General features: G+C 43.9%; 6 protein-coding genes across 6 annotated transcripts; 1 reads left to right on the forward strand and 5 right to left on the reverse strand.

Annotated features, from left to right (window-relative positions):
• Positions 1 to 5,383: 5,383 nt before the first annotated feature.
• On the reverse strand, positions 5,384 to 6,940 carry PHALS_04367 (Phox homologous domain; the record flags this gene model as incomplete). The annotated part of the gene is made up of 1 exon (XM_024718470.1): positions 5,384 to 6,940. One exon carries the CDS (start codon positions 6,938 to 6,940, stop codon positions 5,384 to 5,386), a length of 1,557 nt encoding a protein of 518 aa, XP_024583865.1.
• A 792-nt stretch (positions 6,941 to 7,732) lies between these two features.
• Positions 7,733 to 8,510, reverse strand: PHALS_04368 (uncharacterized protein; the record flags this gene model as incomplete). Its single annotated transcript, XM_024718471.1, has 4 exons — positions 7,733 to 7,787; positions 7,869 to 7,945; positions 8,054 to 8,113; positions 8,406 to 8,510. The coding sequence occupies 4 exons, from the start codon at positions 8,508 to 8,510 to the stop codon at positions 7,733 to 7,735; spliced, it is 297 nt and encodes a 98-aa protein (XP_024583866.1).
• Positions 8,511 to 18,690: 10,180 nt separating this feature from the next.
• On the forward strand, positions 18,691 to 19,034 carry PHALS_04369 (uncharacterized protein; the record flags this gene model as incomplete). Its single annotated transcript, XM_024718472.1, has 2 exons — positions 18,691 to 18,785; positions 18,854 to 19,034. The coding sequence occupies 2 exons, from the start codon at positions 18,691 to 18,693 to the stop codon at positions 19,032 to 19,034; spliced, it is 276 nt and encodes a 91-aa protein (XP_024583867.1).
• Positions 19,035 to 21,746: 2,712 nt separating this feature from the next.
• PHALS_15007 (uncharacterized protein) lies at positions 21,747 to 22,918 on the reverse strand. The gene has a single exon (XM_036407164.1). It carries the CDS (start codon positions 22,568 to 22,570, stop codon positions 22,304 to 22,306), a length of 267 nt encoding a protein of 88 aa, XP_036263415.1. The 5' UTR covers positions 22,571 to 22,918; the 3' UTR covers positions 21,747 to 22,303.
• Positions 22,917 to 24,599, reverse strand: PHALS_04370 (conserved hypothetical protein; the record flags this gene model as incomplete). Its single annotated transcript, XM_024718474.1, has 1 exon — positions 22,917 to 24,599. The coding sequence occupies one exon, from the start codon at positions 24,597 to 24,599 to the stop codon at positions 22,917 to 22,919; it is 1,683 nt and encodes a 560-aa protein (XP_024583869.1).
• Positions 24,600 to 24,932: 333 nt separating this feature from the next.
• Positions 24,933 to 25,294, reverse strand: PHALS_04371 (uncharacterized protein; the record flags this gene model as incomplete). The annotated part of the gene is made up of 2 exons (XM_024718475.1): positions 24,933 to 25,193; positions 25,253 to 25,294. The coding sequence occupies 2 exons, from the start codon at positions 25,292 to 25,294 to the stop codon at positions 24,933 to 24,935; spliced, it is 303 nt and encodes a 100-aa protein (XP_024583870.1).
• Positions 25,295 to 26,912: the final 1,618 nt, after the last annotated feature.

Raw genomic sequence — 26,912 nt, forward strand, 5'->3', positions numbered from 1 at the left:
AACTAAAGCTCAAAATGCGGAAGCGGTAGCGAGCCACGGCATCAAGATACGACAGACAATAGCGATCGAATATCGCTGTCTTCTGGAGTGTATTACGGTACGTCTTGTCTACATATGAGAATTTTAAATTGCAAAGTCCGGGAGTCAAACTTGAGGCGTTGCTGTGAGCTAACGTCTTTTGTTCTAGAGCCGATCAAATCGAATAAGCGCAGCTGTGTATCGCGGTCTCCATGACGAAGGCAAGGATGAGCAAATACGTGTCATGGGTATCTGAATCAGAGCCGGTGGAGACTGCTGGTTTTAGCCTGCAAGAATTTAGTATCATCCTTAAAGGGTGATGTCATGTTACTTTTTAGGCTTGTCAATCTCTGTTACAATGAAACGGTACTGCATACAGTGCGATACGCCCATCGGAGACAAAGCTCCATCCACGGTTTATCGGACCTTTAAAGGTCGTGGTCAAGTGGGGCCTTACGTATATGCTAAACCTTTCAAGAAGGTTGCGCACCGACCCGGTGTTTTATGTGGGCTTGCTTAAGTCGTACCGAGATCCGGCGCAAGTGAATGCGAAGCGTTGGCATCGGGGTGGCACTCATAGGCGCTCAACCACCCAAAAGCTGAACCAGAGAGTGGTTTTGAGCACGGAGTGCAACAATTTCCGTTCAATAGCGCAAGGCGCTCCACCGACGCAGGAAGTACCGTTTTCGTCTGTTCGTCGGCTAGGAGTCGCTTCGACAGAGCGCGAAAGCCCTCAACGTGAAGCAGTCGGTGCACAAAGTGCTCCAGACTCTCGTGGTATTCCGCTCGGCGCTATGCGACCGCAGCATGATGCTCAGCGGAGCACCGATGATGACGGAACTTGTCCTTAAGAGCTCAAAGAGCATCGCGAGTAACCGGACGACGATCGACCAAGTAGTCTTTGTCCGCTGCCGACTCTTCTCGACGAGAACAGTGGCGTCCAATATCATGTGACATGCCTTGTGGGTCGAGAATCAAAATTTGTATCTTATGAAGTGGCGGAGAACCCAGACTCCGAGAATTCGTGAGAGTTTGAGTTGCCACTTTGGCAAGACTGCCCAGACGTCGTAGACGCTTATGATAAGAAGGATGATGACGCATGTTGTCGTACACCCCGTAGCCTGGGAAGCAGAATGGCCAAGAGATGAGCTCGAGCTATGGTCTTGAGGTGCTGTAGGGCGTAGTCTCACCCGCGTGAGAAACCACCGAGTTCGCGGAGCGTTATGGCTTAATCAATACGTCGCAGGGCAACAATTAAAAGGAAGTCGGCGTTGCGCCTTGAGATTGACAAACTCAAATCGAAGACGGCATTTCAGGCGCACGTTCACCTCCTTGTGGCTCCGACGTATGTTAGACAGCGAGGAAACTTTCCGGTACCGCCGCACCTATCGTTCAAAGAGCACGGCATCATATGCAGCGGGCGAGCAACTCAAGAAAAGTCCGCATTGAGGGTACAGGATCGCCTCCTTTTCGAGCGCGAAGTCGAGCGCGGTACGTTTCCATTAGGATTTTTGAGGGGCCAAAAAGCTAACTCGGAGAGCTTTTCGTTGGTCAAGCTCAGCTTGTGTAGTGGCTGGGGGCCCGACCACGTAGACGCCCAACGACCGGTTGATCGCGCCAGTCGATTCAGAAACTGTATCCGCCGAGCGGAAGCCGTATTCCGTGCAAGGGTCAAGGACCGGCCTTAAGTTGCTGCTTCCATACCCCGTCGGGGCGATTGGTAGTGATACCACTTCCACCGGGAGTCGAGAGGTCGGGAAACGGACATGGTGTCCGCAAGGTTCGAGCAGGGATCACGTCCCCCCGCTGGGGCACCTCGCCCTCTAATTTTTCCCATCCTGGAAAAGGAGTTTACAATGCGATGTAGACCTCCTCCAAATTCTCAACGAGGTAGTCCATTTTCCGTGGCGGGCTCGGTGCGCGATCGGGATTCGCTATCGCGTCTGCGTTGTTGGTCGTGCGACCCTGTCGCTGACAATGCGCTGTGAGGTACTCGTTTACCGAGAGCTTGGGTTGCGCTTCCCTGGAAGCATCGGACGTACTGTTTGGAGTTACACCGACGAAGAAGGGCTCCGCCCGCGGGCGCTCTTGGAACAGCGAGGATAAGTGTCTTTTATATCCTCGAAACAGGGCTCATTGAGCAGAGAATTCGGGGCGAAGGCTCTGGTGATGTTGTGGTGTATTAGACACACGAGCCTCGTTCGAGGCAACATTTGAATGTGAACTGTACGTGTTCACAATCTTGATTGGGTGGAGTATAACAGGATTTCACGTGCCCTTTTATGAAGGGTGTGGGTCACACAGGATGGTGTGACCACACATTGGTGTGGCTACACTTAAAGAAGAAGTCAGTACGTGGCTGGAACAGCCAGTACTTATACATTTGCTTAGGCTTTACTATATAGAGAGGAAAACATATGGATTTAGATATAGACGGCATTGTTGCAGATAAAACCGAAAAAATACAGTTGACATTTTAAGCGGAAGAGGTAATAAGACTTGCTATAAGGTTGTTATACTCTTGGAGTACGCGAATTGCGACCCGCTACACTCGTACAGGCTCTATATATAGGAAGGTCACCGACCATGACCAAGCGTCCTCTTTGCGAAAGAGCTACGTCAGCCCCGTTGCACATCACCGCTGGCGCGGTCATTGCGAGGTTATTATCTTACTGCATTGAAGTTGTACCAACACTAAGTGCGACGCCTACTGGGTCCTCAAGGAGGTCAGGATGACGCGAAAAGTCTTGGTGCAAGTCGCACATGTTAAGAGAAGCTTTTTAAAGATAGTGACAAATGGTGACTTATAAAAATGCTTTGTAGCCACTGCGCCAATAAAAGTTCCCACTTCTCGGGAATATCCTCTAACGCTCGCCTCTGTTAATCGGAATACAAATGTTTTGATAGCGCACTTTATAGTTGGTTAGGCTGTGTGAGCAGTCGGGACATCAATCCTGTATATTCTCTCATGTTATGGACGTCCACTTCGCAGAGATATTGCACAGACGTGCCAATTCAGCTTGCGGCCCTCAATCTTGAAGACTGCCAGAACGACGCAGTATTTGCTTTGTCTAGAGCATGACAAAATTCACTTTTCGGTATCAGAAAGAATTTTTTGAATTCCTGTTTCGAGTGTCTAGATACGAAACAGTAGCGGCCGCAAAATGCTTCATTTAAGCCCCAATCCACGCGTGATTGGTTGGCCCTTGAGGTGTTTCGCCAGCACAATCTTAAGAATGTCGAGATCCTTGAGTAGCCTCTCCAGCTCATCGACCGCAAATTGCTTTATACCCTCAGAGTCAACTATAGGCACGAGCCTGCTAAGCGTGTCTGGATGGAAATCTCGGGTTCAATTCTCATAAAGGGGTACATCTGTTTCACGACTGGGTGTTGATTCACGATGCTTGCACAACGACTTAGAGCTTCTAAAAAAGCTACGTATTTAGTATTCTCTTTTAAATTACTTGTGGCATGTATTGACAACTTAATATTGAATTTAAAGGTCGCCCCATTGGCCTCATCAGTACCAGTTCCTTGGTACTATTGGGGGGACAATAGCGTAATAAGCACGCACACCATAACCGGTACGCATCCCGTTAAAGCAACTTTGTCTTGATTTAAGGTCACAACACAGGCAGCGCGATGTATTTTCACGTTTTATGATAGCCAAGGTGATGTGAAAGAGATAGAAGAATTAGTAAAACGAAAAATACTTTTTCTTTTGAAGGGAGTTGTGATAAGGCTTCCTTAATCAGTGTAGAGCAATTTACTGGGCCCGGATCATTAGCTTAAAGAGCTTTACTCCGAGTGTCTTATATCATACCTTTTGATGTTAGAAGCTCCAAAATAAAAGGTGCTGCGAATTCCAGAAGACGCAGAACGACTAATTAGAATCGTTTGATATGTCAGTACAACTAGGCATCAATAAGTCCTGCGTAAACGCGCCACCTTGATCTGCCAGATCTTGGAAGTCGGTATCACATTGGCCTAAATATTGTGTTAGAAATAGTGCAGGCAGAATGTAAATCTCTTTGGTCTAAATATACCAAAACGATATACAACACAAATGATAATTGAGAGAAGTCGAGTAGCTACGATCTCAAAACATCACGAAGAGACATTTTGACTTTCACGACTTTTTTAACAACGGTCTAATCTGGTTGAAAGCCGGCAGTTTCAGTAACCTATACTGAAATTATGCGTCGAGGCAACAACTCGTTGACACATGCGTTTGCAGGTTTGCGAAAGATCAGCGCGCAATTTGTTTTTGCAGGAGAATTCACAAAGTGGATTGCTAGTGGATAAATGTACTTGCCAGTGAGTTGCACGTTGATCCGTTACAGTGAAGATGTTGTCATCTGACTGGGTCTTAAGAAATTGTTCATCAACTCCAGCAAGTGTGCCTTTCTAGGGTCTGTAAAAGGGTTTCCCAACTTAACGCGACTTTGCTTTTCTGTGAATATTTCTTACTCGTAATGTGGTATGTTACATATAGTGAAAACATCAGCATACCGTCTTCATATGGAGAGTTTGGATCAGGGTTGGCCGTCAGATATCAGTACACAAAAAGTTTGGCCTGCGGTTGACGACGCTGCGCTCACGCACACGTAGAGACACTATTTTGCACTGAAACTGCATCTTGATGACATGAAAAATACCGGCATTTTGTCCAGACGAGGGTTTATTTCCATTGATGGCAAAGCGGTGCTGAGACATTTTCACTTGTGTAATTACTGGTAAATTTATAGAAACAACTCTGTGAATCGTAAGCAAGTTCCATTATACCAAGATTTGTTTCTTCTGCGGTTGCTAATTATAATTGTGTCAATAAACGGAAGGAAATAACTAAACTACCAAATTTTAAATCAATCTATAGGAGTTAACACAACGACGCATCAATTATTGCAATGCTCCATCCTGCATTCTCTAAACAGGATTAAAGTCTGTCATTATACAACAAATTGCAGAGTACTACTTACCATTGCTTCGCTTGACGTCACTAAAACATGGTGTTCTCATGATTATTGTCAATTAAAGCATGGAACTATTTATATGTGTTACTATCATCGTTGCATACCATCAACATGGTGCATAAGCTTCATAGCATATCTTTCGATAAATACAATCAGTTACGTATATCAAGATGGTTATTGATTATTATGTTGCGGGTTAAGTAAAGAAAAAGTCTTTACACAATACTGTAAACAATTGATTGCCACAATTTGTACGTAAGACAACATACTGATCATTTGCTCAATTTTTGACATATCGGGGTTGGTAATGATCGAACCCTACGACTTGTGACCGCGGCCACGACACACTATAAGGTTATGCGATCAAACGACACGCAGGCGACTAATTTTTTTTACTGCTTCAGGTCCGAGGATTGAAGCCGTTTTTGGTTCTTCTTCCGCTTCTCCTTACGGCGTTGGTTACGCGCCTTCTTCTGTGCTTCCGTTAGGGAGGGATCCGTGACGCAACCCAGTTGGTCCACACCATCTGGTGATTCAAAGCCATCAGTTGATGTTGATCCTGTTGAAGCTGGAGCACTAGACACGGATTTCCTGCGGCCGCTGCGTTTCTTTTTCTTCTGTTTGAGCTCATCATCTACCACTTGCTCGAGCGCTGACATGAGTGTCACTACGGACGCCTTATTTTCGGTCATTTCTACCTTGAAAGAATGCTCGTCGTCCGACTTGGTCGTGATTGTAACTGTTTTGTCCACCACCGTTTTATTAGCTGATGGCTGGCTGATTACGTTCGTCTCCACTACGGTTGATCCCATAGCGGTTGTCATGGTCGTCGTAGTTGTTGTCGCACCAGCAATCAACGCATCTTCGGTCTTGGTCAATGTCTCTTCTTCGACATAGTCCTTCACTAATTCGAACTTGACGGTTTCAATCTTTTTCTCCTCATCCATCTTTTCCTTGCTCATAAGTGCATCCTGTGCCTTGCTCACATTTTCGGATGTCTTCGCTACTTCCTCCTTTCCTAACCAAGTGTTCTTTACCTCTACCTTGGACTCCTCAACGTTTTGCTCGGGTTTGACCTCTTCAATTTCCGCTTGAAATGTCTCATCTACCGTGATTTTAGCCTCTTCCGGCATCTCTTCCTTCTCCATTTCGCTTTTCTGTTTACTAGCCTTCTTCTCGTTCGCAATATTTTCCTCTTTCTCCAACTGTTCAGCGGCCTTGATTACTTCAATCTTCTTTTCGATCTTGTTCTCTTCATTCTTCTTTTCGATCTTGTTCTCTGTATCCTTCGTCTCCTCGGTCTTCTTCTTATTCTCGATCTTGCTTTCTCCAACGATCTGACCTCTCACCTCGTTATCTTCAGACTTCTTTTCTTCATACTTGTTCTCTAGATCGTTTTTGTCGCCTTTCGTAGCATCTACGGCACTGTCTTTACCTGCGATAACGACGGTGGCAACATTTACCTGTGCCATCTTGCCATCCTCGGCCATTTCCGAAAGCGTGGCTTTGCTCACACTGACTACCTTCGCAGCCGGTGTCTCCGTGTTCTTTCGTTTAATCTGAAACTTGTTGGCTCTGGTGTAGTTTCGATCCACTTGCAGGAATTCACACAGCAATTTGGCAACATTTGGAGGCTGCTTCTTAACCTGGTAAAACTTGGTGACAGCCTGCAAAAACGCATCTAGTCGCACCTGACGATCCTCGGGCTTGGGCTTTGAAAAGATGCCACCTCTCGGCGGAAAATCAAATTTGAAGCTCCGTTCGGTGGCTTTAAGCGCCTCATAAAAGCTCAGGAACTTGCTATAGCGAATACCTAACGACCAACTGGCGCCTTGTACTGTTACAACCGTAGTGTACGCATGGAATGATGCGTACATGAATTCAAAACCTGTGACACGCACCGAGAGCGTCGAAAGTGAGGGCCTAGCTGTCGTCGTTTTAGGCGCCATAATTGCCTAATTGCTAGCCACGTGTGCTTTACGTAGAATATTGCCGAATGGCGACAAAAGTAGTGGTTAAGCTCTAGAGACCATGTGTACGGCCAGCAAAGCGCAAAAAGTAGCCGGATCATGTTGTTGTAAAGCGTCAAGCAGACTTTTGCCGGGTTTATGCCTCGTTTGGCCAAATTTTGTGTCGTCAGGACCATCTTCGCGCAAAATGCGTACCAAAGCTTGTGTACAGGCTTTATAAGCGCACGTTGGAGAGGTTTACGCACTTATAATTGATCGTCCTACGCACATTACATGGCGAAGAATTCGGAAAGTTAAAAATAGTGAAGCTTGAGCAAAGTCGTGTCTACTTAAGCCCATCATTAATCGAAGTGAAGGTGTTGACCGAGCTCGCACTGGAGCTATCAAATGGAAGTGGAGAAAGGGGGAAATATGCTGCGTTTTTTTCAGAGTAACTGTATGAATAGGGAAACGAATTTGTGCAGAGGATCGAATATGCACGATAGAAACAAACTCAGTTCCTCACGCAAACACAGCAAGCAACGCTAGTGATGAATACGCCAATTTCCCATCCTATGATAAGATACCGATATGAATTCGAAGTAGGCGTATCTGACGACGATCACCTGCGAGAAGTGTACATTTGAAGTGATTTGACCCATTGGTCAAGCAACGCAAGATTGACGGGCGTTTGTGAGAATGCATCAACGAAAAGTAAAGTACCGTGGACGTCCAATTTGCTTTGAGACAGCAGGTGACATAGTCACGAATCAATGTATGCCACTATGCGCGCTAGCAGCACGAGAGCATTGCACTGCTCACTTCTCGATATGCTGCGCCGTCGTTGCTATGATGCACTCGTGAAATAGGTAATATAAGCTCAATCGTTTATCGTCCACATAATCTGATCGAAAACGCGTATAGGAACCTTAAAGTCATTTGATAGATTTGCTCTGTTGGACTTGTACTATTGACCCGCTGGTAGCTTTTTGTCACAGAGTTGAGCTGCATTGGATCATACGTAGATAGCTGTAGTTAGAGAGTCTTGAAAGGCATGACTTCACGATGGCGGTGTTGTTTGCTTAGCCAAGCTAATCATACGCTCAATCTTACATTCGGTACGCGTCCAATGTTACAGCTGCGTTTACTGGCGCCAAAACCGTCGCTTCGACACTGCAATGGGTAACAAGATTTTTATGTTCAGCCAAAGATCGAAAATTGGTTTTGGTACTGTAGTGGTCGAAGAGAAGTATCAGTTTCATTTCGGCAACCCAATAAACCTCCTTGGCTTCAGCACCCGTCTACTTCAAGGTGGCTTAAATTTGTCGCGACATTGCTTCCTTCTCGGCCATTTTTCTGGGTTGGGCACATTTTCAAAGGTTCCTCTTCCTCTACTTTCGTGTTTTGCTTTGTATCTTGAAAACCTTTTTCTTTGGAAAAGAGTCACAATGTCGACGTAACCCACCGTGGCTTTTTTTTTCTTTCGATATTTTCCTCCGGTGCATGCTTCGAAATTTTGTTCGTTGTCCAGCTCAGAATTTAGAATATATAGCGTGTCGTGTATTAGCATAAGTAGTATATATAGTGTCTTTAGACACCCTCAAAACGGGCCTTTTGAACAAGTGGCATTCGCCATCAATACACTACCCTCGAATGACAGGCTTATCTAATAAAAGGATATTTCCTTGATATCAAGATTTGCAAAGCATCTAGGTATTGAGACTTTTCCATGTCCTAATAGACACGTTAAAAGAAAGTGAGGACTGGATCGCTTCATTCCTGACATCACAGCAGCTAGGAAAGCCTCATAAACAAGCGACTTGCACCACAGCATCGGTACATAATACTTTGCCACAATGCTATCAGTCCGATTTGTCATATCCGTCGCTTGACAGTCGATGCCTGGGTGAGTTCAGTGAAAGTCATCCAGCTGTTCCTGACGTTCCTAGGTGGCAGAGAATAGAAGTTCAGGAGCAAAATAAACTCGAAGTGCTTTAAGAAACCGTGAAATTGACAGTGACCACTTGCGAAATATTATTCTCAGGTTGCGCACTTTATTCGCGCAACCCTTCGCAAACCTCCTACGCAACTTAGATTATAGCATTGGCTTCACAAGTTATACTATGAAACAAGATATGTTGTATACGATCGCAGAACAGATAGACTAAAGACCAGATATATAACTGTGCGTCTCCACAAATATCCACGTCGAACGGTTTCCGTCGGATCCGCCCGATAAGGCCATTTTTACGACGCTAGCGACCAAATTGAAGGTGGTTGTAACTAATGTCTCTGTCGACAAAAAGAGGATGTGTGCTGAACTCGACACGGGTAAACGTGATAGCTACTTGCTATCACAAGTAGCTTAGAGCTTAAGCTATTTATCTTCTGTCGCTTGAGCTGGTGAGATACAAACCTGAAACTAAGTTCATGCCCATAGGTATTCGATGCGGAGTGCAGCCTACGTCCAAGATTGATGCGTCACAAACGACATAAAATTACTGATCCAGATTCAAAAGCGCCAGAATCATGTTCACTTGAGGTTTTCTTTTACATCCTTGAAGACCACCTCTTCTACCACTTCAGCACCATTTGACATTCTTTTGAGAAATGTTGTCGATATAACGTGCCAATTTCGCAAAATTCGAAATATACTTGTGCTAGTCGTTGACGAGGCCGAGCCATAAATTAGTAGTGAACTGGTCAACTAACAGCGACCTTATTCGATGGGAGTTCTGCTCTCAGATGGCGCTTCCCAATCAGCATCCTCAAAGTATGTTAGAGCCGAATTCACATATGTGTGTTGACAAACAATTGTTCAAGAACATACACTCTAGCACAACCCCAATTTGTCCAATATACATATGCACATTAAGCCATTCGTTCCGCAAAAATACGGACAAAAGTAGAGCTGAATTGGGTCTCTGCGTGTCGCACAACGCAATTTGAACAGCTCCGTCACTAGACAATGGAATGTTATTGGTGCACCAAACAACATCCTGATTAATACTAGCAACTCACGGCACATCAAGCTCAAAGTTCTCTCTGCTCAACTTTGTTCCACATTACAATTAGCTAAAATTTAACAACTACATCAACAGAGCTGCACAAGGTGCAATCAACACTTTGTGTCCGTTCTGGGGATCGGCATTTGCGCAGATTTGGCTACTGTATTATATTTGTTGTTAGAATAAGCAATTTGCCACTTGCCGTCAACCTATTTGACGCTTTGACACATACATCCAAGTCAAGTAAAACACACACGATTTTACAAAATCTGCTTTATGCATCACACGAAATAAGAAAAACGTCACTGACTTCACACTAATCTTTTCGTAAGAGCATGGTTTTTACGCGCAAAAAATGATTTTTGGGACCTGGGGCAACTCATGTCGTGAGTATCTTGTCTCCATGTCGTGATAATTCTGGAAAGAATAAAATCAAGACTCCTTATAGCCGTCTCACTCCTGGTCAGGAGCTCCGTAATTGTCCTGGACAATGGATCCACCCATGACTGATGATGAGATAAGCGCATCCTTTGAGAACATCCATACCGGTTCAAAGACGTAACTCTTTACGCAACTCTTTGAAATCTTTCCCTAAATAAAACACTTCAAGTTCTATGAAAGATTCTACTGGAGCTACGACTATATCCTTCACCGTCGAGAAGGGAATACACTTTTTCTGTACACGTCCGTGGAGCTTCGACGATCCTCACGGTGAGCGTATACAACAGCGCTGCCTTAACAGTAATACTGTACCGCGACCGGACATCCATCATTTATAATCTCAGAACCAAGCAATTAAACTTGTGACTTACTGTCGCCCTTTTCAACCGGCTCGGGCACAGTATACCGCGACATACAGTCGACATTACTCATCTTCACAGCTTACAGCTACAACCAAATATTCACTTGAGCCATACTCTGGGAAATCGATATACAAATGGTACATCTCGTCTCTGAGCCTGCGACTCACTATCGCTTCCCCTACCGAGCTTCGCTGAGCAGACGTTTGCAAATCAATTTAGCCAACATCATGCCCTAAAATCAAAGCTATTGCAGCTTCATGCTAACTACAAAAGGTGTCTATTTTCTCAAAGAGGCGGGCCCGTTTCTCACTAGACTCTGCGAGCGTGGCACTTTCCAGCCGATCTATGTATCATGGTGCTCCAGCTACGTCATACTTGCAGAAGAACCATTCACACATAAAATAGTGCCCCCATCGCAAGGATCACCTATCCAGCATTCGTATTTGGCATCTCAATGCCCTACACACTGTTTACTGATAATTGCCTATCGCACGTAAAGGCACGACGCTCCTAATCTACCAGTTCAATCGATGCCTTCGCAGAGAACGAGACGTTGAGGCTGACTCCCAATAACCATGGTTAATAAGCTCCACATAAGCGATAGTCACATCTTTCAGATCGGGTTCCAGTGAACTCGGCTTTTACAAGACTTCGAATTTCGTACGTCTTAAGTAACTAATTGCCTTGCGTCTACTGGGAATTGACATCTCCTACGTGAGGATTTGTTAAACAACCCTGCTCCGAGGATCCTCTTCACACCAAAAAGTAAGGGGCACGGAGTACAAATATGCTTGATATTACCACAGAAGCATTATTTGCGAAAAGCACGGCTGTGCTTGGCAGCTAAATAATCACTCTCTCTTCGAATAGCTGAAGTCCATCGCCTCGCAGACTTTTCATCTTCCGACCCCCAAGCGGCCGTCGTCGTAAGGTTATTTTACTTGGCTTTTAAAGTGATATCTATCGCATCCTTGAATGAGATTGGGTGGACGCCGATATTATTGGTGCGACCTACTCAAAGATGCTCTATGAAGACTATGACAACTTCTTCCTTTAAAAAGGGCCAGCCGCCATCGCAGCAATGAACGTTCTTAGTGATTGGGTTAAGCTCCTAGATCTCATTCTTCGACGGGTGGACAGAAATTTATTCGCGCACGGTCCGCCTTGTTATGCGGTGTGGCTTCAAGAAAATGTCTTTTTTTATTCAGTGCGCGAATCGAGTGTGACACTCTTCAAGACTATCGTTAGTTTTCAGAGACTAAACGTACGGCCCACATGAGAGTACTGAGTCATTTGATATCTCTAGGTATGGAGTGTACTCTTCGATCGCGGAAATCTGAGGGTTAGAAAACGCTTGCGGAACATCTTTCCGATACTCAACTTATTCTCTGTTGGGGCGGAAGACCCGTACGCATCGGAGGATAATACCTCCGCCAAAGCTCGAAGAGAATTTCATATAAAGGGAATGTAAAATCAGAACGTGATGGAGTCTGCCAAAGTCGACGCAGTTATTGTACGTGGAACTTGGCAAGATAGTCTCCTCACGCCAGGTTAAGCTCATTGATGACAAATTGGACGTCATCGTGAATTCTGCGGCGGGCCGGTTTAACATCTTCCGCTGTTAGGAACGGGCACAGAGTGCGCGACTATCACAGAAAAGAGGAGAAGCATTGGGAACGATTCTTCATCAGCTATTGAATTCTCGTACATCTCCTGGCGACGATAGAGTTGCTGAATACGTCTCTGAAGAATGTTTGAACCACTCTTTCAGAAAAGTACTCCAGTTTTTTGATCGAGGATGTTATTGGGCCACCGAACGCGGCAGCCGCTCCTTTTTAATAACTAAACGGTCCATGGGAAGACCTCTTGATATAAGGTTCCGATGCGAATGATTCTCGTAAAGTTAGGCGTTGAGGGCATTGAAAGGTGCGAAGATAGGCGATATCTTGTAAGCGCAGTGTTCTTGTGGAGTTATCACACGTGCATGATGTCTTGATAAATATAAATTCGTGCGTAACCAGTGTGATACACACCTTTGTTCAGTAGGATGTGAAGAATACATTGAATTTATGGTGTGCTACACATCAAACAATTGTTGCAGCGGGGCTGTCGTAGCTCTTTGCTGAGAGGAAGCCAAGTTAAGATCACCGACCTTATGGTCTTTACAAAAATCAGTACGATTGCTGCGGATCACAATTCGCTGTCTCCAAGGGTTCTTGATACCTTAACCAAGGTAGAGAGACTCTTTCGCTCAAGTTGAAACTGCATTTAATTCGTTAAGTTGCGGCAGAGCCGCCAATATCTAAAATCTAAGATTTTTTTCATTAATATAGTAATACCAAGTTTAATAGTGAAATCTAATCAATATGCATTACTACTGGCAATCCTGCTACGTAGTGGCTTCTTGTTACAGTGTAGCCACACCACTGTGTGATTACGACAACTTGTGTAATACACACCTATGTATGATCACACCAGCTTGTGTGACTCTCACTTTCACACAAGGGTACGTGCACACTCTGGGTACGTATAACCCGTTACAATTTTGCCAACTTCAGATGTACTAAAGTGCCAAAAGTAATGAGAAACAAGGGACTTTGCAAAAGAGAGGTTCGTGGAAAACACATGCTGCTCGCTCCGCGTCTTGGATTCTACATACTTTCATCAAACATAGTTAGACTAAATGCATATTGATTTGAGCATGACTAATTTTGTATATATGTCACTATCAAATATATAGGCTAACTAGGTCTTTAGTCGTTTGAGATTATCGGTGGGACGTACGAGCTCACCTTCTTCGTATTGGTTAGCTCGGACAAGTATAGGCAAAGTTTCCTCTGGTCAAGATGCACGAAAATGCCATTGTAAGGAAGGCCGGCGAATCCATTAAGTCAACGTAGACTCTTGAGGTCAAAACTTTCTCTATTTAAACTCTGCGACAACCGTGTTGCAAATGATATCACCTGTCATAAATTTGGCGACCGAGTTTGAAAAAAATGCACCCCCTCTTCTCCAAGCTCCAAAATTTGACTTCAACCTTTTGTCTTTGTTTGATCCCAAGGAGATTACGCAAGCAGCCTTCGCTTAGTGGAATTTGCGGGCTAAACGTAGCGCCATTGAGATACTTCCAATGCGTTTCTACCTAGTGCATGGGGAAGCACAAATGCCTTCAACAGAGCTATGCGGAGAGAGGTCGTTTTTTTTGGGCGTCCCGCAGCATCCAAATAAGATCTCTAACTTTGGATAGAAGAGATCGTGTTCATTCTTGATTTTGTCTGAGAGCGGGATGCATTCCGATCTCCAAATTAAGAGGTTGTTTGAGCACATATGAACGAAACCGTGGGATGCTCTCAGCATAGATATTTCAATATATATTTGTCTCAATCATTTTGATCGATTTACAAAGACAGCCTCGTGCAGTTGAAATTATTGTTCGCCATGTATGGGGATACGGTAGTGGCGGACTATGTTCAGAAGTTGAAAACTTCTACAGGCGGAATGATGGATGACCCTTCCCGTAAAAATGGTATTGTGCACTATATTCATGTTTCGCTATGCAAGTTTAGTTTGAGTAGAGAACTGCTGTTCAGCAATGAATAGCTAAAGATCATGTTTACGACAACAGACATGTCCATTTAATCTTTCCTAATGATGCAATGATTGTAACATTGGGTGCGGGGGGCTATTTTGGCCACAATGATCAATTGGAGAGGTGGAGATCAATGAATACACCTTAGGCGATGAGCCTCAGCCTGACAATATAGAAGGTGGCCTTTCAGCTTCTAAATAAGCGACACCCCTTCAAAGATGTTATATGTGCAGGAGAACCAATATTCTACGCTCTGGATCCCCTTTCTCTATCGATAACCTCCTGAACACGGTTCGCTAGCAGACTAATTAAGAAGAAACGTGTAGTCTTAAAAGGTACAGGATACCCACCAGGAAAGCGGTGCGTCTATTGTACCTCGCTCGAGTTGTAGTCAATATGTATACGCATCCATGCAGCAGTTCTTTCTGAGAGAAGTGGTGCCCTGTCAGACTGGTCAATGCTATCATTCCGACCTGTTCTATTAACAATCATAAGTTATCCTGCATGCTTCAACTATACATTATGTACCAAACACGATGGTCGACCATTGTGGAAATTATTCGAATGCATTTAAAATGCCGAGTTCTGATACACTATCCTTGTGTGCTGTAACGGGGATTCTCAACGTAAATACTTTCTGTGGACCTATTCATGAAATCTGAAAACCTAGACAGCGTAAAAGGTTATTTGCCATTTAACGCGGATTAAACATACAATCCAATCCTGGGTATGGCATACGGAAGGATATATGCCACTGATTGATTGAGGTCGAAACAATCGGCACCATGCATGCCTTTCTCGATAGAGTCTGTTGAATAGTCACCTCACCTCTAGTAGAAAGCAGATGCCAGTTAAGCGCGAACATCACGAGGTGATAGCTTCGGTGACAGGACATTAGATGTAAAAAGAAAATTGCAACGATAATGTGTAAGGCATTGAGCTAGCTCGCGCAGAAGCAGTTGCTACATATTTCTCGATCCAGGCAAGAATGGAATTAGCGATCGTTTGTAGCGATTTCCAAAATTCAAGGTCTATCTAGATAGAAATTTTCAGCTAAGAGCAGATTTCCCCAGAAATTTCTTCTGGTGGAACTTCAAAAGAACGACTATAAATTATGGTCTTTAAAAAAATTTGTGAGGCAGAGAACTATTTGTTGCAAGGACGGCTTCCCTCTTCCACGAAGTGGAGGTACCGCTAAGAACGCAAAAATGTGAAACACGTCCATTGTGATGAGCAGTTACGCTTCACGAGGTTTTGACACAAAATGTCTCGATTTTAGTGATTAAGAGTGGCTTTAGGGAAAGCAAAATTCTTCATACGACGCCAGATCGAAGCTTTGATTGAGCATTGCCTAGAGTCGTATGCAAATAATTGTAAGTCGCTGAGATCAGCGAGCTGATATGGCTAGTGCTGAGCTCATCATCCGTCATGAAGTAAATCGATGCTGAAGTCTCTCGCAAGGGACCAAGTGCGAGAAGCGAACGGCTGTCGTCACGAGTCTTACGATCTTCGTCTTTTTATGGGACACTAGAAGAGACCCGCCAAGAATACTACCCTCGATCCGGGGAGTGAATCAGAAAATGTTCTGGCTTGCGGAGCAATATATTTCATACCACGTCAACGGATTTTACTAATAGAGCAGTGCGGGTTGCTTTCACCTTATTGGGGCTTGTGGGCACATTATCAACTTATCATGGTATTAAGCGGTGTTACTCTCTCTGGAGTATATATCCAATGTACTGACAGACATCTAAATGCCTACCTCTACGCCTATCATGCGTATGTACATCCACAAAATGGTCTTCCATAATTGTGCCGCGAATGGGGGCAGTATGGACATAAAAATCAAACTTTGGAGAGAAATGTTCGAGAAAATGCGCTTATAATGATGTCTTGTTATTAAGGCAAGTATGAGTAAACCGATGATGAAGTCCCCTTTTGAATTGCTACATTGGTAAATATGATATGTTGAAAGCCCCCGTGAAGACTGAGGACATTATGGATTGGTCAGTACCATAATCTCAAAAATGGTCTGGCTTGGTCAACTACTTCAACAGGTATGCCAACATGACGATGTCAAATGATGTTAGTGTACGACACAAAGGTAATCGTCTAGGCTGTAAAAGACAGTCTCATGGGTCCCCGATATTTTGAATTTAGATAATTTATTCAACATTATCTGTGATTATTCGATCTTTGTCACAGACTGCAGTCTATTTTCCTTCGGCATTTGTTTGAAGTATATCATCGTAAGACAAACTATTTCGTTTTCAACAAGGATCTAGTCGCGATTTAGTCTGCTCTTGCCAAGTTCGGGAAACTTCACATGGCTCGAAGCTTGTTGAGATCTATGCGAATGATGAGTGGTTAAGCATTGTAACATTGCACCCGCATCTTTCGCAGGGAATATAGAGATGATTAACATTGTCAACCGAGTACAATTATCTGATCGAATATACGCCGGTCTGGCTTGTTGGGATGGCCGATTTGCTTTTGCGTAGACAAGACGATGAGCCATCACATATTGTGATGATGCATTCGCGCATTGACGGTACGTTCGGCGTACAATTGCGATATAACATGTTGAAGTTTGGGGCAAGGTGTTTTGAGCTCGAATGATGCTTTGTTATACCGCATTAACGCTAAGTGCGTTTACATCATATTTTCTAGCTTCAGGGTGCTCATTATGACAGCTTAAATCTCCTAGATACATAGCACCGCACAATGGGCATCCCAAGAGCGGAATTATGCATCAAGCTGTCAATATACCGCCCAAGAACTTATCTCGATTAAACCGGTTGTGGGCCGCTTGGGAAATAAGGCTAATCTTGCTGCTGTAAACGAAACAATTAAAGTTGAGGATTCAGCCAAGCCATATGATGACATTGTTTTGCCACCAAGCTTGCCTGTGGTCATTTTTCGGATCGATTTCCGCGTAAAAAAGTTCAATTGGCAAATTTTGCTCAACGCGTTTGGCACAAGATCGGACATACTCCCTTTAGACCATCATAGAAAGATGCTTTGGATCTAGTTCAAATAACTAGCTGGTATAAGTCAGGCCACATTTCGGAGCGAATTCAGTGATTACAGCTTGGCAAAACAGAGCTTCTTGCCCCGGTTGCCCGATGCTACGGCGAGGAGCAGGATTTAGAAACGCATGGTAGACGAATTTCGAATTGATATTGGGTGAGTTAAAAGATTCCAATGACGATGAGACATACGTCGTAGGAAGATTAAGCTTGGCCAGCAAGAGAAAGGCATTGTCTTGTAGAAAGAATTGTGATGGGACTCGTTAGGGACGAAATTAGTGTCTGGTAGAGTGGAAAGATGAATCAATCTTCGAGGTCTCATAATAAGCTATTCTTAACTTTAGTAAGATTGCCTTGGCTCCGTTGCCGTTTATGCGTTGATTTTACCTCTTCTTAAAACGGCAATGTCTCACAGCCAACGAGCGTTGCGCTAATGAGTTGATCCGATTAAACTTCACTGTCAAGACCTTGTCATTAGTTGTGCCAGCAAAATGTGAACATGAACTGGGCTGTCAACAAGAAGAACTGGATTTGTGAGCGCTCACCTTAACACAAACGGCGCACTTTGCACTACACAATATTCAGCATCAAAATACGTCAGTCAAACCTCTGCTACTACCAAGCTGTAAAACATGTGTCAGCATTCAGTTTTCACCCAGAGGTTGCATCTATCGTATCAGTTTTATCAAATCACAGTCTTCATAGAGCGTATGTAGATGTACCACTTGCTATACAGATTTAGCCACGTAGCGGTACTATGAAGTAAGGAAGGTCCCTCAAAACACTTTTTGAGCAAGATTTATAAGGGCCTCACCGGTGCCTTCCGATACCTGAGCTCGGAGAGCTATATCAAGCTCATTTGTACCACATTGAGCCTGGTAGTATGCCCAACGGCAGGTGTTTTCGATGGAACGATACGAAGCATGCAGCTTGTGCAAGGTAACGTAGAAGGCAGAGAAAAGTGTTATCCTCGGGGTAATTTGTATATGAGGTACGGCTTGGCCGTATAGCTCTAGGTGAGGGTGCAAGTGATAATCGAGACTAGGAGAGACACTGTGATTGTTCTCATTAGAGAGCAAATCCGATGCCGCGTCGTAACTTTCTCGGTCACTCGTTATGCAAGATGATTTGACAGAACAAGTTGAAGGGGAATATTCTTGATGTGAAAATTACCAGTAAAAGCAGGTACTAGTATATGCAACGTGAAAGAGGAGAGAAGAGAAAAATTAGCGGCAGCTGAGGTGTCTGTGAGCATTTGATTTGTGCGGCCTTGTAGAAAGGCAAAATGATCCGGACCTTAGCTGAATTTCCAAAATTCAGAATGGGATCTGACAAGGTTTGTCTTTACGTTCACATTACACTATTAGCTTGCCCCCCCCCCCGGCTTGAAGCAAAGCCCAGAGTTACCGAGGAGAAGTACATTGAAATTTCACATTTTGTTCTGGGCATACGAGGGTAAAGGAATTAGGTAGACTTTTTTACAGCTTTCATGCTTGCGACATCAAACGTATAGTGTTTTGCTGCGCTGAAGCGCAGAGAATGGACTCTCACGTACGCCTCATGCGGAATGAGAGCTTTAAGTATGAGACTTCGTTTGTTCTAGTGAAAAGTGACTGTTGCATATTAATGAGTTTATTACAAAGTTTTATAGCGACTTCATCCTAGTTGAGATGCGAGAGAATATTGGTATCAAATCAAGACGATCTTCATTCATTTGTTATAAATGCTAGTCTCATGTTGCTTTGGACAACAAATTAAATATGTTCTTGATGTTAGAGCAAAGCCTATTATGTCAAAATCTTAGTGGCAAATTGTTTTGCATCATTTAGCAGAAAAGATTAGCCACTTACATCAAATTCAGCAATGTAAAACGCTCCAAAAGGGTTGATACTCTGTAAAAAAGGTTTAGATATATTTACTATCAAGGGCTGACGCCTGCTCAATGACAGATTAAAATTTGGCTAAGTGCTTTCTTTAATCCTTTCCTTTGTTACTTTACCATCTGATTTCGACATAAGACTCGATATTAACGACGACGCAAGTGAACACCTCATAATGCGCGACCAACAACTTCGACAGCCACATAGTTCTTCTACGCCTGTAGTTACGTATTAACTTGCAAAACATCTCCGTCTCTAAACGCAATCACACCACAATGCCTAAAATACTGTGTTTTACAGCTCGCGAGCTTGATTTGTATTCAGTATTGGCGACAAGTGCATTCAGACATCAATGTATATGGCTTTCGATAATACAGTCTCCGTTTAGTATTAAAGTTTTTATCCGAGTTATCCAGTTGCATTTGCACAGGTAGAGCTGGCGTTAGTTCAACCATCTTAGCATATACTAGATACCGGGAAGCTTGTGTACTGTATCAGATGCGGCGACAAACGCGGGATTTATAATTGAAAGACACGTTATTGGCCGACCAGCCCACGGATATTCAATTTAGCAGCACTACGGCACGTTGCCGTATCCAATGGTTGAGAAACTCTTTGGCACAAAGTACTGCAGTAACAAACACACAGAGTTGGGTCGCTCCACCCGGGAGCAGAACTGAGAGCCTCCTAGGTGACTAAGACTGTCAACGTGCTCTGCTTTTCCATTTTAATGTTAAATGATGCTTAATGCGTATGTTTTACCGCATCTCGTAATAAAACAACTTTTATATCTTGACGAGCGATTAGCAGCCCCAGTATACGTGCACCTCTCCTTTAAGGAGCCCCTTAAACACCAGTACTTCGGCACTTGTAAACATTCACAAATATATAAAAGTGCGATGTGCATTAAGTTTATTTGTCTAATTGCATTAGAACAGTACAGTACTCACCCCATTACAGCACCAGCTGGTAGCTTTCCGCCTCCCTTCTAAGTGGCAAAGCCAGCATCCTCATAAGACTCGAGCGTCATTGGCACATTGCGCTCGGTGCTACCGCGCACTTGAAGCCGCATAACTTTGCCATCTTTAAGATAGTGGTATATCGCTTGCCAGCTTTCAGTATCGTATACATAGCGCATGTGTCTGTCGCGTTTCTTTGCGAATCGAATAGCGATGTCTTGACGCGAGTAAATTTAGATTCATTGCAGACTATCAGCGAGCGAACGGAACAAAAGAATAGTCGGCAATATGAGTCCATGTTTTCTTTTGGGGTCTATTTTTGTGACCTCGTCGTAGGCGTCGTTACCACTAGGCGCGCGCGTTCGGTCTGTCGATGCCATACCGTACTCGGATATACGCGCACCAATAGCATCATTCCAATCGAGATCTTATGCGTGTGCGTAGACTGTTGTTATTCTTACACCGAGATACTTCAGGCTTTCTCTGAGATTTTTGATCAAAGACATTTCATTATAAAAACATTCAACCACCGCACCATCTTTTGCTGTGACAAGAGAGATTCTCAACGTACACAACGACAACTGTTAAATTACCGTCGTCAAGCTTTAATTACGGAATCTAGCCCTTCTTTGCTTCAAGTACGACTTTGCATTGGTCGCATCATGCGTCGTGAGTTGATCGTCTTTGATTTTCATAGCACTAGCAAATTGCAGCATAATTTCAAAAATTTCCCATCATGTTTACCTTGATTTACACATTCAAAATATTCACCGAGCTTTGCTGTCACCACCCGCGTTGCTTCAAGTACTAGGATTGTCTAAAATGTCGGCATGTTCATAGCGGCAGCCCAGGAAAACGCATGATGTGCGCCAAAAATAAGCTCAGTCTGAGCGCACCCACCCGCACTCTCTTCTCCCTTCTATAAAAAATCATCCTATGTATTTGCTTGATTATATTTCAAACGGTGTTGTACTTAAGCGTCAAGACTTCTTTACGCATTACCAAATTCCATTTTTCAACCTCCGTGTCGCGGATGTCCTTCGTGTACGTCTTCGGTTCCTCCTCTGACAGTCCCATCAATAAAATTATACCTTGATCAAGTTGTTTGAGTGGTATGTGGAGAGACCTCTCACGGTTCACATCGACCATTCCCATTTCCTTGCTGGTGATAGATTCTTTCGGGAGCGTTCCTTATGAACACCATGTCACTCGCTTTACTTATTTAAGGTAGCCTCGTTGTTCGTGACATGCTCAGTCGCAATAAAGGTTTGATCTTATAACTTGTTAAAAAGATGCTGTTTGCAATTGTAGGTAAGCTCAAAAGCAAACGTATATATAGGCCCTTCGTTCGAGCCAGCAACGAAATTGCTGTGTACTTTGCACAAAGAACGGTTTGAGTCAATGAGTCTGCGTTAACAAATGAGCAGTGATGGGCTCGCGAGAAATTACCAGTTGCGGAACCTAAGGTGACTCAGTCTGCTAGTTTACTCTACTATTTCAAAAGTACATATATTTAGGGTCAATGCTACTACTGTAAGTCTAGCGAAAACGTGCTACGACAACATCGTTAGGCAACATACTCGTGTATTGGCGTTGAAGCAAACGGTATTAATTGTCAAAGTCGTTAGTCTCAATGTTGAGGTAGACTTTGCGACTCTGAGGTCGCTAATACCAGATCGTTCATATTTGCAATGGAAGCCCAGTAATCGAGAAGACGTTTGATCTTGTTTCGGCCTCATCTCTTCTCGGCATTGAAGTATACGATGTGACTGATAATCAATTGGAATTTGCTTTAGCGTCCGAAGTCTCCGTCAGCGCTCACATTATGGATTCTTGTATACCCCGCGCTGAAGATTCTCGAGTCGCAATTCTTATCAAATGGGATTTCGTTTCGGTCTCAACTTTATAACGATCAAGACCTCCCACGAAAAGATTTGCCGCAATAAAGTCACCACGGATCGTTTGAATGTTGTGGAGGAGTCTCCGGAAAACATTGCAAAAAAGCGCACTCTTATGGTCTTTTGATTTTTTAGTCAATCTCAAGTCTTAATCGAGACTATAGTTACATTAGTCTTCATCCATAATCACAAAAATACTACCTTCTCTCGTACTTTGGAGAGGACCAAATAGCAAAAGTTCTTAATTGCGTGCTGAGCACTTGCGAAACCTTCTTCGAACCAGTCAACAATCCAACGTGCGAATCTTTCCTCAACACCTGCTTCCGCTTCTGCGACACTCTTAAGAATTTAATGTTCGAATGCAGCAAACTTTGCGACTGACTGTATTTGTATTTGTCCTTCACCGCATCTCGGATTGCATCCAAATCTTCAACTACCGCATCAGGCGTTCTACCATCATACATGTCAAGCCTAATCGTGGACGGAACGTATCGTCTACGTCATTGTCCGCTTCTCCGAGCCTCAGGATTACCCTAGACACTCTCATAAACGTTACTAAGTACAATACACTGGTGTCCAAATTAAAGCTGCACAATTATCTGAATCAGTTAAGTTAGGAGGTGTCCTATCATTTTGTCGCAGTTGCAATCATTACACGTGGCGGTCTCGCATACCAGATTGACGCAAAATGAGTAGTGAAGTGCACAAATATATTGTAAAGTAAGCCTTTTTTTAAAGGTTACGGTGAGCTGAAAATATTGTTGAAATCAATTAAACTTAATCTGGGCTTAATGACCCGATATGACCAACTTATCTGCGGGTGAGCACGACAGGCAGCAACAATGCGATACACAATATCGCCAGATTTGTCGCCTTCATGCAGCGGCTTCGAATGAATTCGGTAATAGGCTTCGGAAGATACGCGGCGATCCGGAAAGACGTGGCAAGCTTCTTGTGCTCCACTTTATCATGAATTGTAGTGATGTCGCTGGCTGTTGGCTTCCCGACATCCTGCGGCGCTTGTAAAATCATCGCAGCGAACTCATTAGGAAGTTGTTGCTCTGATTCATTGTGTCCAGTGGCCTTTACTTGCTCGTCAAGAGCATCACCAACCGTAACGAATTTCTCGACAACGATCTCATTCGCAAGCTCCTTTGGACAAGATCGTACGGCAACACATTCCGTGTTGGCTTGCTTTGTCTCATCAACGGCAACTACCCTTTCGTCTCTCTCGTCCTCCGCCGTCTTCTTTAAGATATCAGCTTCGTCTAAGGCAGCAGGCATATCCGCTTCAATTTCTGCTTCGATTTCGGTAATTGCACTCTCTGATATTCCGATTTCCTCTAAGGAAGTAGGTACCTCCGCTTCTGTCTCTGCTTCGAAATCATCAATTGCACTGTCTGAGATTACAGTTTCCACGGTGGCAGTAAACACCTCAGTTTCTGTCTCTGCTTCCAGATCGGCAATTGCACCCTCTGATATTCCGATTTCCTCTGCGGTAGCAGGCTCCTCCGTATCTGTCTCTGCTTCGTAAACGGAAATTGTCTCTTCGACTTTTCCAACACAAACGACCACTTCTGTCTCCGCTTCGTAGTCAGTAATTGTCTCCTCGACTGTCACATCTGTCTCCGATAATGCAGGCACCTCTGCTTCTATCACTGCTTTGAAGTCGGCAATTGCAGCGTCATTTAATACACCTTCCACTGTCACGGCAGGCGCCTCGTCTTCCGGGATTGCGTCGTTATCGGCAATTGTCTCTTCAGGTTTTTTAGCTACCTCTTTGACAGCAGGAACCTCCACCGCTACCTCTGCTTGGAAGCCGATGATTGTCTCCTCTACTGTCACAGCTTTCTCCGATACAGAAGACATTCTTACCTCAATCTCCTTTCCGTCATCAGCAATTGTCTTCTCCGATGGTTCCTGAATGACTAGATTAGCTGGCTGCACCAAATCTGGAGCAGCAACAGACAACTTTTCGTCCTTATTTGGAAATTTGAGCGTCATCACATCATCAACTTGTTCTGTAATCACCAGCTTTTCCTCATCGACATCTTTCTGAACACGACCAGTGTTGTCAGAGTTAGACGAAGTATCGTTGATCGGCTCGTCGAGACCACTCTCGGTGCTCGTGGAAATATCATCGTCGTCACGCTCGGGAGATTTAAGGTGGCGTGGTACTTTAAGAAGGTCACAAAGCAAAGTCTCAATTTCGGTGGGATAATCTTTAGCAGCGTAGTACGCAAGAACTTTCTGCAAAAACACTTCAAGTTGTTCTTGACGCTCCTCAGGCTTTGGAGTGAAGAAGAGTGTGCCCTTAGGCGGGAACTCGACATCAAAATCAGACGCTATGGCCTCGAGCTGACTATAAAACTCGTGAAACTTGCTGTAGCGAAGTCCAAGACGCCAGCGATGACCGTCCACCATCACTTCCGTCGTGTATGCATGAAAGGATGAGCGATAGAAGCCAGTGACGTGCGCCGAAAGGGTTTTCATGATCCAAGAACTAGATTGGATTCGCGTGTTCGAGCTTTAAAAATAAAATGATCGACATCACCGTCGCATAAAATTTTTACTAAAATTATGAACCAGCTGTTTACGATGGCTGCAAATGTCGTTACAGGATCATGTATGCATAGTATGCTCTTGCACTATGCCCAAATAATATAATTTATATGCTGCACATGGCGGGAAGAATCCATGAAAAAGACTTGTAGCAGCACGGAACCATTACTCGTTAATAACCTGATTCTATAATGCAGACCGTCAATGTAGAGCCGGTTTCTTGCCGTGGAAGAATCCATTGGCATCAGCTAAATAAAGTGGATCTTAATTCAATGGTTTTTGCACCAGAGTCAAGCGAAGTAATTGTAAACGACCAATCTCGCAACCTTCCTTTTCATTTGTACAGCATATATTGGGAAACTTTTCCAAAAGCGCATATTGATACATAAAATTTAAAGGTGTGAAGACTGGCACAGAAATAACTTGAGTGGTATAGCCTGCCGTTGACAGCGCTGGTGACAGCGAACAGGCCTTAATTTCAAGAGTGTAAATCATCATCAAGGCGCTCGTCGATTTCTGTATCGCCTACACAAACTTGAATTAGGTGTATTTTCCATTAATGATGCTGTAGGTGTACAACGAACCATTAGTAATGCACTGGGTGTGCCGTTAGTGTTGATACACATGCTATAGCTGTGTGGTGATTTACGTACACGTGACGCTCGTTTTATGAGACGCTCAGAAGTTACCAACGTAAAATGCCCTGATAAAGTAATCTTGATTAGTATTCGGTACAGATGACGGTAATGGGACTTCGTTAATGACTGCTAGCGTTACACTGTGTATTACGTCTGGTTACTGTGGATAATATAATACTCCGGAGTATATATATATGTATCTTAGATTTATCCCAGTTTTAAAATATATGTCACTCTTGAATCAAAGCAAAATGTATTGGTTATTCGAGAGCAACTCGGTTCCGTCCTAGGTGGAGTGCACAAACCAATCCTGTGTGCGTACATTAATGCGGACCTGTAAAGAAAGAGACATCTCGAAGCGCGGCACACGACAACCTCCTTGCATCACAACTCTCCACTTTTGACTCGCTGAACCTGTCCTTGTCTTGACGAAGGCAAGCTTCTCTGAGTGGGGTAGTAACCTGATAAATTTTCTAGCAAGATTGAGCTGCAGAACAATACACAATGAGCGTATAGTGAAGCTTATCGGTCAGTTTTTGTCGATTGAGAAATTGCGCGGTACATTTGAAACATTGCTGTGAAGGTAGACTGACGCAAAGAAATTCTGAATCTGATGGTAAAAGTAAATTCCCGCTTGGTGCTACGTCTCAATGAAGTGGCTCCAACACCAGTCCAACCCAACACGCCGAAAACGCACATTCTCAACTTCTGAGACATCGTAAGCACTTCAAGTGGTTTCGTAAATTGAATGTTTATTGAGAGAGAGAGAAAAAGGATTGCACGCACTCGAGCAATCGCGGAGTAAACCGCTGAAGAAGCCAACTCCCACTTCAATCAGACTGATAAGTATATCAAGCAAGCCATGCGAGGTTGCACGCCAGCAGCACTAGCCACTACCGGTGGCAAAGGCGACGATGTCGTATATTTATTTTTTGCCTATGTTTACCCATTTGAAATCAAAGATGAAGTGACCATTCTGCAAATGATAAACATTTTACTGTTGCTCTGTAACGAAATTACACGTACCCTGCTAACAGGGGTGTGTGTCACACGAGATGGGCATGGTGTGAATGCACTCAAACAAGAATACGGTATGTGGCTAGGTATCCAGTAGTTATGTAACGGGGTTACACGTACCCGTAACAGAGGTGTGTGTCACACGAGATGTGCATGACTGCACCCAAACAAGAATACGGTATGTGGCTAGGTAGCCAGTAGTTATGCATGAATTTAGATTTTACGGTATATACTTAGGAAAATTTATACATCTAAAATTAGGCGATTTAGCCACAGATAAAAGTAAATAAAAATCAGTTTTGCGTTTTAACCGAAGCGTTTATCAGCCTTTATTAAGGTACTAACTACTCTTGGAGGTAGCAGATTGCGATCCGATACACTCGTATCGGTACTTGTAAAGAACGAAAGGTCGGTGATTTGAATTACGCTTCCTCAAGCGCTAAGCTACGGTAGCCCCGCTGCACTTGGTAGCACTAGTAGTCAATCTACACTGAGTCGTTTAGACCGATCCTAGGGCATGCAGGGCAGGCGTAACAAGCTGATGTCCTTGCTTGGCCCTGAGGGCGTGCAACACCTTGTGGCGCAAGGC

The sequence above is a fragment of the Plasmopara halstedii genome (genome assembly GCF_900000015.1).
Source record: "Plasmopara halstedii genome assembly, contig: Scaffold_2604, whole genome shotgun sequence".
NCBI lineage: Eukaryota > Oomycota > Peronosporomycetes > Peronosporales > Peronosporaceae > Plasmopara > Plasmopara halstedii.